At 49.0% G+C, this 12,706-nt stretch overlaps 1 protein-coding gene across 2 annotated transcripts in view; it reads right to left on the bottom strand.

The window, feature by feature from the left end:
* CPNE2 (copine 2) overlaps positions 1 to 12,706 on the bottom strand; it is a 53,541-nt gene that overhangs the window by 23,165 nt on the left and 17,670 nt on the right. For both annotated transcript variants that reach the window (XM_026856767.1, XM_026856766.1), the window contains exons 3-5: positions 10,236 to 10,415; positions 6,849 to 6,923; positions 3,711 to 3,782 (exon numbers count right to left, since the gene is read on the bottom strand). In XM_026856767.1, the coding sequence (XP_026712568.1) occupies positions 3,711 to 3,782; positions 6,849 to 6,923; positions 10,236 to 10,415 (327 nt within the window). The remainder of the gene's footprint in view (positions 1 to 3,710; positions 3,783 to 6,848; positions 6,924 to 10,235; positions 10,416 to 12,706) is intronic.

Raw genomic sequence — 12,706 nt, forward strand, 5'->3', positions numbered from 1 at the left:
TCAGCTGGGTTTTTCCTCCCAGAGGCAGGTGGGTGCATAAATCCTGCAAAGAGCTGGAGGAACCTCTTACAGGTTTGAACAGGAGCTTTTTTTGGGCTTCCAAATGATGGGGTGGGGATGCAGGGGGCTGGTCGTGGAGGAGGAGGAAGCATGGACACACCAGAATCCCTGTCCATAGCCAGCCTGGGAGGTGGGGGCATGGACGGACACGGGCTCTAGTGATGCCCCAGGAGAAAACCCATTAACATTTCTGTTCAAATCCTGTTTCCAAAGCCAGCCAGCAAAGTAAATCACTGCAAAGTGTTTTGGCTTGGAGCAACTATAACCTGCTTCAGTCAAAATTCTTCTGCCACAAGAGCAGACCATAAAGGCTTACAGGGATGCTCTCTGGTGAGATAAGGCTATTCTTCTCCTGCCCTTTTTCACATGTTTGTAGGGGAGAAAACCAAGCCATTCTTTCTGCAGGGTTACAGTTATGGCACAGCTCTGATCCTGCTCACCCACAGCCTGGACTTCGCACTTTCAACCCTCACTGATGGATCAAAGAACCAGCAGTGGGTACCTGACCCTGCCAATGCCGGCTTAACCTGAAACCCAACGTGGTTTCATCAGCACCAGCCCAGTGTGGGCTGGTGGCAGCAGCAGCTCAGAGGAGAGCAGGGAGCTTTGAAGGATGTCTGCTGCCAACCCACTCAGAGCAGCCTAGTTTGCCAGTCTGGTCAGCCTTGCTCCATTCAGAGCAGGTTGGGAGATGCCTCCAGGCCACAGGATTGTGGGCTGCTATTTTAAAATGTCAAAACCACAAACATCTCACCCCTGTGAGCCTGGTGGGAGATAGAGCAACCAAAGGAGCTCAGCAGACCAGATCAATCTGCAAACTGGTCCAAGCATCTCAATCATCCAAACTGGTCCTTGTACATCATGGACAAAGAGGGCGGAGGTGGCACTTTCACCAGAGGCAGCTCCCCAAAGCACAGCTTCCAGCACCAATCCTGGCTCGTTGTGCTTGCTCTTCCCCCACCACGTCGAAGCATCGCTGCCCTCCTGTCATCCCCACAGCTGTGGTGGCACACATGGCTCTGAGGCCAAGTTCACCAGGGCTGGTCCCAGGTGAAAACACCTCCTCTTCTGCAAGATATTTTTTATTAAAACAGCTCTCCTAAGAGCTCATCTGACATAAGGTACAAGAGCCTTAGGCTGGTTCTGCTGCTGACATGTTCCCTCTGCGCAGCTTCAGCATTTAAAGAAAGGTAGTGTGCAGGAGAGCTGAGCACACACATGACCAATGTGATCAAGCAATGCCCGTTTATTAAAACTAAGAAAGCCTTTTTATAATGTTCTCCCGCACACGTGAGTAACATGCAGTACAAGTCCTCAAGATTTGACAATTAACTTAGCCCGCGCTTTAAACCTTCTTATGACTAGATAAAAAGTGCCACATCAGCCTTGCCAGGCTTCCTGCCTCATGTAACTTCTTCTTCCATCCCAACCCCTTCCGAGGGTTGTTTGTCTCATCGAATTTCTCCCCCCTCATTCAGGGTCACATCCTTATCGCATTCTTGCTCAGGCTGAGGCTCTTATCAGTCTTGTTCTCATGCAGGATTGCTCACATGGCCATTCTCTTGCAGAAAGCCCTCTAGAATCCCAACAGTAGTGAGATGCAGGTGGAGAAACCACGGACATGTGATGGGGAGAAGGACCTGCCCACAGCCTGAGAGAGGTCTCAGCCTCAGGGTGATCATGGCAAAAGAACTGCCTGGGGCTGAAAGTGGCTCCAGGTTGGGTTTGTGGCACAGCTGCTGGTCAGGGATGCTCACAGCTTGGGCTCGGCATGTGCAGCAAGATGATGCCATGGCCCCACCATGAAATCCAGTGAGATCTGATCCCTTCACATGATGTCCAAGCTTCTGGCTGTGCTCCCCAGATACATGCTGCATGGTGCAGGAGGGTGTCACTCCCTCAGGCTGCAGCCTTACCCCTGTGTTTTTTTGCTTAGCCACTTCTCCACTGCCTTTCCTAAGCTTAAACAAGTTCTACCCAGCTACCATAGTTGCATTTCACCCATGACTAATAATGGCCCCAAAATATTGTGTTTCATCCAGTTTCCTTGTTCAGAGACCGTTTTAATTTGTGTGAAGTGGCCTGAACATCCTCTGCCCATGAGCAGGACTTTGAGCACTGCAACGCTGCGCTGTGTTATAGGAATCAGCAAAGAAACCTCATCAGCTCTTGGTGATGGCAGGCGGTCTCTGAGGAAGGCCCTTTCTGCTGATACATATTGAGAGTGACCCAGAAAGAACATGATTATTCGCAGTTCTTATCCCAGTGTAACCAGGTAGATGCTGACTTTCTGTACCTTGACTAGGGATCTGAAGGGCAGCAGACCCATAGGTATCATGGCCTGGTTGAAGAATATCAAAAGATGTCACCTTTGCATAACCTGGTAGAGGAACTTGGTTGCAAACCAGATTAGAAAGGCAACTTGTGCCCATGGAGCAAGTGATGCCACCAGTGAAGCTGCCGACACAACAAGTGGATGTATGCCTGAGGCACCAGGGCTGCAGGGAGCACCCAGGTCATTGGCCCTACTCTTCACAAAGGCCACAGCTGCCAAAGGGATGCTGAAGTACAAAGCTGAAGCACACCAAGACTGCTGTGAAATCCCATCCCTTGCTTTGCAAGGCTTCTTCTTGGGGTGCTGGAAGAAAACTGTTGCATTAGGGATGTCCTCATTGACAGGCATGGGGTTGACCCTTGGCCGTGTCTCAGAGGTAGCCACCAGCTCAAGGACATCTTCCAGCCCATTTATGAAGCAGAGTTATTTGGGGATTTCTTAACAGGGGCATTTGACTCCTTGCACTAGGCAGGGCAAGCAGGAAGGCGAAAAAACAACCATTCCCAACAGGTGGGAAAAACACTTGGATAAACCAGGCATCCATCCAGTTTGGACAACAGGACTGGAGAAACCACATCTTCTGCCCCAGCAAATACCCTTCTGCCTGGATGCTTGCTTTACCCAGGTTTGAAAACCGAGGGCCATCCTGCCAATAATACAAGCTCTGGAGAGACTAGGAAGAAGGAAAAAAAATAATATTCCCATCAATCGCTTAGCAACAGCACTGGTTTAAGAGAAATAGTGCTGGTTGCCAGGTAAATAAGGTCAAATGGCTTTGCTCAGAAAGGCTCATGGTTTCCTATGTATCATACCCAAAGCAAAACTCATGCATTACCTGCCTCCGTGAGGTCAACACTTCTTCCTTGGAAAAGACGGGCCCTATTGTTTAATATACAAGCAGATATTCACTCCATTTCCAGAGGCAATAAGCCAGAAGGTTTCAGCACTTCTGAGACACAGGTTCAAGGGGCATCAAAACTGCCAGCTCCATCAGGAGACACTTCCAAACACAGCCACTGAAGTAGTAAATCTGCTACCTTTAAGACATGATAGCACACAGATCCTGTGTCATAATCCTTCCATCTCAACACGTGTGATGAAGAAAGTAATACCGTGACAATAGGGAAACTGAGGCACAGGCATACCCAGCAGCCAGTGGCACGGCCAGAACTTGAACCCCTCCAGTCTCATCCTAATGCTTTCTCCAGTAGGACTATTTTCTGTCACTGCTATATGCACAAGCAGAGATTTCTTTAGATCCTTTAGCCTAGGAAGGGCAGTTTAACACCGCATCCCCAGACACAACCCCTCTCACCTTTTTATCCAGTTTTCTTCCAGCCATGCTCAGAGTAATCACCCTGTTATCCGAGAGCTCTTGGGCAGCTATCTGAAAGACAAGGGAAGGCTGCATTCATTTTCAGCACGAAAATAAAGTGAACACCAAGTCAGAGGAGAATCCAGACCCTGAGGACATGCACTCTCTGAGGATACCTGCACAACTTCTGCAAAGCTGCGTTTCCAAGTTAAGACATAATGCAAACAGTATTTCACTACTGAGGAATTAAACTGATTTTACCTTTGCAGATCAATTTGGGACCAAAGTTTACTTCCCGCTTCTCACTGGAATGGAGAAGAATGAGGAAAAAAGCCCAGACTTCTCCTGGATGAGTACTGTCATTCTTCCTGCACAGAGGCAGTGACACATCAGCTTTAAACCAAAACAGGATATGTTATTTTAGGAGGCTACAATCTACGATGCTGGTGCTGCAGCCCCATGACATCCACTGAGCTCCACAGCCTCATTGTTGGGGCTGAGTCCACATGAAACACGTTCACTTGTGGGACTGGGAGTTAACAGGTATGATTAAGCCTCTTGAATGGACAACCTGAAGGGAGAACAAGGTGCCAGGACACCCGAGCAGCCTCCTTTCCCTGTGACATCAGATCTAAAACAAAGCTTCTGGGAACAAACTCATCCCCTTTCTTGGGTGTCACATCTGAGCTGGTCTCATGTGGCTTTTCTGCACCAGGGCTCGTTCAGGACCTGGAAAAGCCTCCAAGGACAGAGCCAAGAGAAAGCAGAAGCCATAAACCCCCTTGCCAGCAAGATGTGCCACCTCAAACTCCATGTCCCAGGCTAGGCACAGCAAAAAGCAGCTGGACCATCCCTTTGGGGAGATGCCAGTGGCACCAAGGACTTGAGCCACATCTCTGCACAATCACCTGATGAGACAACCCCAAGGGTGAAAACTCCACTGCTGCTGCTGAGAAGCCACAGCAGGTCGGAGGGCAGCCCAGATCACTTCGGTTTAAGACTTTATTCACATATGCTCCAGAAGGGCTTTGGCTGCCAACCACCAGTGGGCTGGTTTTGTCTGGAACATGGTCTAATGAGTCTCTTGGTATTTTAAGAAAGGGAATGTTTATAACAAAAAAACCACATTTATTCACTTCTGTTACCAACCGTTTTCTGAATCACTTGTCTTTTTTTCCTCAAGGCTGTGTCCTGCCCAAGCATCTGCTCCCCACCTCCCCCTCCTCCTCCTCCTCCTCTCCCTGGGGCCAGCTGAGCCATCCCGCGGCACCCCCCTGCCACAGCATCCTCCTGGGCAGGAGGGGCACCAGCAAGGCCGGGAGCGTGGCGTGAACATTCTCCCTGCGCACAGTGCTCCCAAGCACTGGCTCTCACAAGGAGGCTACCCTTCACTGGAGACACACAGTGTAATTACAGCAAGGCTTTTAGAAAAACTTGCAGAAATCAAGGGGACAATTTTCTGCAGAATGAGCAATCAGAGGGTTATTGGCACTTAGAGAGCCGGGGAGGTTGCAGAGACAAGGAGGCAGAGATGTAGCTTCTGAATCTGCCTGGGCAGCTGGGTGAGGGGACGAGCCGCAGCTTCCCAACAACCTCCCGGCCTTTCCTCAGAGGACACTGCTCTTTGGTTCACAGAGCAATGTGGTCACTGCATGCAAAATCAAATTCTCCCCTCTGCTCCGCATAGCTGTGAAGTCAGAAGTTCCCTACTGCAAAGCCAGGGCATGAGTGTTCCCTCCCACCCGGTCCTTGGTGGGCATGAGAGATCACCAAAACCAGCATGAGGAAGAGGAGCTGTAAGGAAGCGGATGAAATTTGCCCTTTGCTGATCCCCTCAGTTGGTGTCTGGCATTTTAGAGCTCACTAGAGGCTACGTAAAAGCCAGACTGTGCAGACAAGCCAGGTACATCCTTGTGTCATGCTGCCGAGGGTGCTGGTAGCATCTTCTCTTGGCCACCATGGACAATAAAATCTCCACCGCTGTGTCTGGCAGAGGCATGTGGAAAGACCTCAGGATTGATTTCTACAAACAGTGGCTCACTTTGAGATTTTCACCATCTCTTCAAACCTAGGGACCCCCACATGATCCGCAAAAAACCAAATAGATCAAAAAACTGTACCAATGATACAAAATGAAGCAGACATCTCAGATTCTGACTTTTAACGAGACATTAGTGACAGATCAGGACCTTCTTTTTTTTAAAGCATGTAACCTTTTAACTTGACTGGAAATTTTTCATCTGGTTCCCACTCAAGCGCCGGATGGGGTGTTGAGAGCCCACTCCTCAGGGACAGCATCAGGCACCACTTGTGAACTCCACTGCAGCTTTTCCTTGGCATTTAAAGACTAACTGCAGCAATTAAGAGAGAAAGCTGGCAGCATCTTTCCAGCCTCTAGAGCAAGCAGCAATGGAGATGCCCTTGCAGCAGCCAGGTCCTCCACTTTTAAACCACTTTTAAACCCTTCCAGTGCGCTTAAACCTGATGGAGGTTTAACTCCTTGTTGGCCTTTTCTTCCACATCTTTGCTGACCATCTGCGTGTCTCACAGAACACATAATACAGAAGAGATCCAAAAAGGATGGGACATGTGGCAGGAGGGAAACGTACCTAAATTTAGTCTTTTTAAAAAATCCATCACTAAATAGATCCACAGCAGGAAGGCCACTGCCCAAAGGGGTCTGCATCAGGAGCAGCAGCTGTTGCTATGAGAGTTGTTGCTATGGTATAGCTCCCATCCTCTTCCTACAAACAAAACCCCCCAACACCAGCAAAGGAATCAGACCTCTTACATCCCACTGCTCCAGAGAGGGCTGAGCAGGCATGTCGTACCAGATAACAAACAACAGCAGCATAGATTTGTACTTCTCCAGACTGAGGTTTTTCTTATTTCAGAGACTGAAGCTGAGGTTGAAGACTCATACCTCTGGACACCAGGCAAACAGAGAGCAAGATGGTCCCTGCCCTAAATAAACTGTCCTCCAAACAGACAAAAGTGGGCAGGAAAATGGGAGGTAAAGGGAAAAATGTTCATGAGTTAAACCCCAGTCTCCTGGACCCGAGGTGAGTGTCCTGCATCACCCCCCAGTTATTATCTGCCTTCACACACTCAGTAGATAACATAAAGGAATAACCGTACCGTTATCATCCCTTTCCCAGCTGGCTTGCCATTCCCCAAAAGAAGGGTCCTTGTTATTTTCTTGCTGGAGACGATCTAGAGAAGTCAAAGAAAATAAAGTCATGATTGTACAAGTGATCAAAAGCAGACTCATAAGCAACTGATCATTGCTCATGTTAGTTAATTCAGATTAAGCATTCACAACAGTAGAAGAAATACATCATATTCAGGGATGACTGTGATACTGTGCGTACAAACACTGTCACCCGAGTCCGGAGGGTGCAGGGCAGCAGCTGAACAGTGAAGAGCAGTGACGGCACAAGAGGCTGAAGCATCACCTCCTGCTGAACCCAGGGACCAGCTCTTTGTGTGGAGGAGGTCAGTGGGACCTCACACAGCTGGTGCTATGTGATTTGTTTGCAGCAAAATCACAACTGAACCTTTCAAACCCCATTTTAAATACTTCTAACATGAACCCTGCCAGCAACTTGCTTTCAGGCCACATTTCTACCTGTGAATCCTGATTACAAGCTGGGTGCTCTGCCCCAGCATCGTTCTGGACCCCCTGCACAGGGGTCGGAACCCCCAAAGCTATGCCCTCCCCTTCAATGAGGCCAGACAGGATGATCTGGCAGCTGAATTAAACGTCTTGAGATTTTTCCCAGATCATTGAGTTTCAGTCGCCTTCAGACCTGAGGATTCTGTAAGTTTTCTCCATGAGGCACAGACCCCCACAGGGGGGCCTAGCAACCTGCTGGAACTATCTCTGCTCTGCTCCCGTACCTAGTGGGCACTCCTTTAAGACCTAGGGATTGCAGTTTAACAAGTGCAGTCCCATCCATCCTTCTGTCGCCACTCTTGGTTCTACAACACATGGTCAGAAAATAATAACGTTAATTAAAAAAAAAATCACGTAATGAAATGGCTTAACTTGTTGCTCCTGCCATTCAGGTGATCCAGTCACACCTGGATTTCTCCCATTGCTCCCCAGAAATGTTCTTCTCCCTCTTCTTGCAATTTCAAGGCAAAAAACCCTTTTCCCAGTGTGGCTAGCCAGCCATGTCCTGGTGCTTTTGATCCATAAATGCATAGGAATCACCAGCCAGAGTAACTAGATGTTTGTGCCACACTCTGTAGAGGTGAAATCTCCTTCTCAACCCTAGTGAGCAGAAACCACGGACACCTTCCAGCCTGCAACTTGATCCCTGTTACACTTCATTTGGCTGCAGAGGTCATTACAGGCCTGTGAATGATCCAAGCATCCTCTTAAATCTTACCACAGACCTAATTAGCTGCAATAAAACAATCTGGCTAATCTGACAGAGGTCCAATGCAAACTCAAAACTGAAAAGTCAGATGCTCATTGTGTGGTTGTTGCTTACCCACAGCTGCTCCCCTTTTAAGAGCTGCTCATGCCTCAAAACCGAGCAGGCTTACGAAAACATCTCACCAGACCAGATCCAGCCATCAGAAAACCCACAGCAGGGTGGCTGAACCCACAAGCACCTGTCCACCCTGTTTCACCCCTCTCCTCACCAGGCACCTCTGTGCATGTGCTACCCCTCCAGCCCACCTCTGCCCCATGACTGGGCTGTGCTTCAAGACCACACAGGCCACAGGGAGAGGAGGCTAACAGGAAATTTCAGGAAAAGAGGGAAAATGAGAAGGTCCCTCAATTCCAAGCTGGTGTCTTGTGGACTAAAGGTCACCAAAAAGCTCACATGGGAACTGCTACAAAAACTCATGAGAACTGGGCACACACATAAGCCAAATTCTTTTGCAGAGTGTAAATACTTGAAGACATTACAGAAGTTCAGAGCTCTCATTTCTTTCTGATGGACTAAGACCACCAGCTGTGTCTAAAGGCATAGTAGACAGGTAAGTCATGCCCATCAGCCACCATGGCTAAACCATCAACTATTCTGAGCAAGCACCTTGGATGTGAGACCTGCCAACAGCTGCCTATCCCCACTACTACCACAACTACAGGATGGCCTGTCCAGTCTCACGCTCTGAGCTAATCACCTTTCAAAGCACCAGAAAGGGTTGAGCTGGTCTGGGTGACCCAACAAGCAGGAGAAAATAGGTCAGACTCTCCACTTTCCTCCCCAGAACATACAGATAATGTTCCTCTCTGTCAGAGAACTTCTGCAGAGCCACCTTTAGGAATATCAAGGTTTCAGCTCTGTTTCTTTATGTCCATAAATTCTCTGCTTGCAGCTTCCATCAAGACCATGATCCTCACAACGAGCATTGTTGAACTGTCCCACACCAGAGGTGGCTGTGCTTCAGCAATATGAGAACTTACAGAAAAGGACAGGTTTGGTCTAAATCACTGACCACCAGCCTGGACTGTTGCCTGCACTGTCTCTTAACTTCTGCAGGAGCAGAACTAGGTCATCACAGAGCACTTCCAAAAATCCAGACATTAAACCTCAAATGCTGTAAATGTCAGTGCTCTTCTAACACATCAAGCTCTTGAGTTGGCAATGGTACGGTCACTCGCCCCCCCTCGCCGTGTGCAGTGCCATATTGCAGTCTCTAATAAAGCAATCACGTTCATGACCCTCCCTGAACACCTTGGGTTGGCTGTCCACACCGACCCACCTATTACAGTGTCTCCTTCCTCCCCGTTCCCAGCACCAAGCACAACAGAGACAGTTTCTCCCAGCCTCTGCACTTGTGCCAGGTAATGCAGCAGCCCCAAGTTGCTGGATGCTGCAAAAGGACAGAAAAAATCCCCCTCATTCCCCGTCTCTGAGTCAGAGCAAGCTCAGACGACAAAGACATTTGGAGAATGTAGCTGCCAGCTTCTAACAGGGTCTGGACTTAAGAATGCAAAACCTTCCAAAGGCTTATAAATTGCATTGTGTCCTGAAAGCTTTTCCACAGGAAGAGCAGAAGACTCATTCTTGCACCAGCACGCTAAAGCAGAAGAGATGATTTGCTATACAACGGCAGTGAAGAAAGGTTTGCAAAAAAAATACACACCCCCACCTCCCACCCCACCCCAAACCCCAAACTGGGATAGAAAGGTAGACCACAATGCATCTTAACTTTAATCATCTGGAAGTTTACCAAGTCCAATTCCAAGCTGGTCATCAGGGGTCTTACTATAACCCATGGTGAGATACAGGTACCTCCAAAAGCTTCCAGTTAATGCCTCTCTGCAGGCACCAGCACAAGCCCATACTATGACTACTTAGACTTGAGCCAGTAGCCAACAGCCCTAATGTGGAACAGCTCAACCTCAACATTTGAAACATGCCAAGCAAATCAAATTAGTTTTGCCAGGAAGGACCCAGCAAACTTTACAGTAGCAGCTCTAATCCCCTCATGCCCCTGTGGCTGACGTGATTTGGGGACCCTTTGCTGGAGGACAGATTGCTGCAGGGATCTCAGACTCACCATGCCCAGCGTGCAGGAGAATTCCCCCAGGAAGTCATGCTCATACAGCTGCATGCTTGACTTGTCCTGGTCAAACAAAGCAAACTTGAGCTTCTGCACTTCTTCAAAGTGGTAGTCAATGACGAACTTCTTGGCAAAAGCTGGGTTGAGGTTGTTCACGGCTGTCTCTGTCCTGTCAAACTGCAAAGAAAAAAAAAAAAAAAGAGGCATTTAGGCATGTGGATCTTCCATCTTTGTCACTGCCATGTCTCCTCTCTGACTTCAGCTAGAATCCCTGCAGTGACCATCAGAAAGCGAATGCACCAGGAATTCAGAAGAGCTACCCCTAAATGCAGACCATAATACCCAGCATACGCAAGGTGGGATCTGTCTAAACAAGTAACAGCACTTCATGCAGAGAGCTGCATCCCCAAGGACAATGTGCATGGGGCTGTACAAGCCCACCCCAGCCAACAGCCAGGACAGGAGTGCCCACCCAGCCGAGGCTCGGTGTGGACTCAAGGCTCACTGAAGCCAGAGCCATTTCTTTTCCTTCTAAGCCCTGTTTTTCCAGGAGCTGAAGCTCTCACACAGATCCTCAACCAGAACCTCACGGCTATAATGCCAAACTTGCTCCTTTCAGGCTGTGCAGCTAACAGCAAGGACAAGCAAAACAAGAAGTGTCACAAGCCAGAACAGCAACCCTCTAGACTTCAAACCAAAACATTCATGGGGTTTATTCTTGGCCCTCCATAGGAAAAAAGAGGGGAAAAAAAATTACTGCAGGCCATTTTTCATAGATTTCATCAAGCATTAGGAGAAATAAGAGGCTAGAAGGACCCAGAAGACACGACTTAATAGATTTTGTCATCCTGAGCTATTGCAAGCGGGCTAGAAGAAATGACATCTCTGACGGCTTGGAAGGGCAAGCGCACAGAGGATGATGGCAACTGGAAGGCGCGTGGGGAACCCGCTGTTGGAAGGGAAGCACCACAGCGGACTGCAGCATCCCACAGCCAAGAGCAGCGATAAGAGCAGAGGAAACTTGGCAGGCAGCCGGTGGAAGTGTGGGTTTACAACACAGCATGGCACAGGCGGACAGAAAGCTTTGTGTGAGCCAGGAAAAAAAAAAAAGCAGGGACAGCCACACCGGAGATCCCAGGATACTGCCCTCCGGTAATGACCCCATAACTCAGAGAGCAGGAGGGCTGGGAGGATGGCAGCACCAGGTGGGCTCACACAGAGACAGCCACCCACAATTTTAGCCAGAGTGGCAGAAACTGGGAAAACTGGGAAACTGAGGTTGAGAAAGCTGGTGTATTTACTTCTGGAAGTCAGTGGCCAAGGAGGGTCTGAACTCTAATATCAGGATCCATCATCCCCACCAGCCCATCATCCATCCCAAGACACACCAGGAAAGGGCAAGTTTGGAGCCCAACATGTAACATACCCTTATGAAGCTAAAACAGTCAGAAAGGATGCTGGGGGCACAGCCTGAGAGCTAAACAAGAACCGAACACCCACGGCCTGGGGTAAAGCCCTTCAGTAAGCAAACCAAGTAAGAGCTTTGCCAGAAGAGCAGCTATTGATATCGTAAGAGGTGGCAGCCAGTTTGGCACTGGAAGCACTAGTGGCTCCAAGCATCCAAGGTGGAACAGTCATGTGCCCACCAGAGCTGGCAGAGGAGCTGGCAGCATTGGCCGTTTGCCACATTGCCCTCTTACCCCAGGATATGATAACAGGGGCTATTAAAAAAGAAAGAAAGGCACTTGCCAGTATGATTTTTATCAAAAGCCTTTGGTGTCTGGAAAGACTGTCCCATCTGCCTGTGGGACAGCATGGAGTCACCAGCCATCCCACGGCCCTGGCCAGCATCCCACCTCATCTTGCAGCCAGAACACCTGGCCCTGGGCAAGGGTGAGCCACCTGCACATCCCAGGTCCCTTTCTGCAGGACCTCTGCAGAAAGGAACCACCATGCTGGCATCCCTGGGCAGTGCTGGGCTGCGGGATGGCAAGATGTCTGCCAGAGCTGTAGAGCCAAGGATAAGTATGGCAGAGCAGAAAAAAGCCCCCCAAAACCAGCAAAAAACCCCCAACCCACAAAGATATACTTCAGTCCCAAAGAAACTTACTCAGCACAGGAGGCAGGTTTTGGAGTGACTGAGTGAAAATGTGGTGAGTTTGCTATATATACCAACTATTGCAGTGTTTTTTGAAGTTGGTCGCTTAGACTGTCTTAATTGCCAAGAAACGACTAAAGTAAATGCTGTGTTCCCAGAATAGCCACCTACTGCACTTCAGGGAATCAAATACACCAACACCAGTGGGCTGTAAGCTGGCCAGGGCCATGCAGCTTCACACAGATTCTTCCCTCTCTGCTGCCATCTCGTACCAAAGGACAGCAGACGTCTGCTCAGAGATGCAGTGGACCAAGAGCATCTCTACCTTATTTCAGCAGCACAACACATGTCAATCCCCTCTCAAGCCTAG

Source organism: Athene cunicularia, assembly GCF_003259725.1.
Source record: "Athene cunicularia isolate RWA chromosome 11 unlocalized genomic scaffold, athCun1 chr11_part1, whole genome shotgun sequence".
Classification (NCBI taxonomy): Eukaryota; Metazoa; Chordata; class Aves; order Strigiformes; family Strigidae; genus Athene; species Athene cunicularia.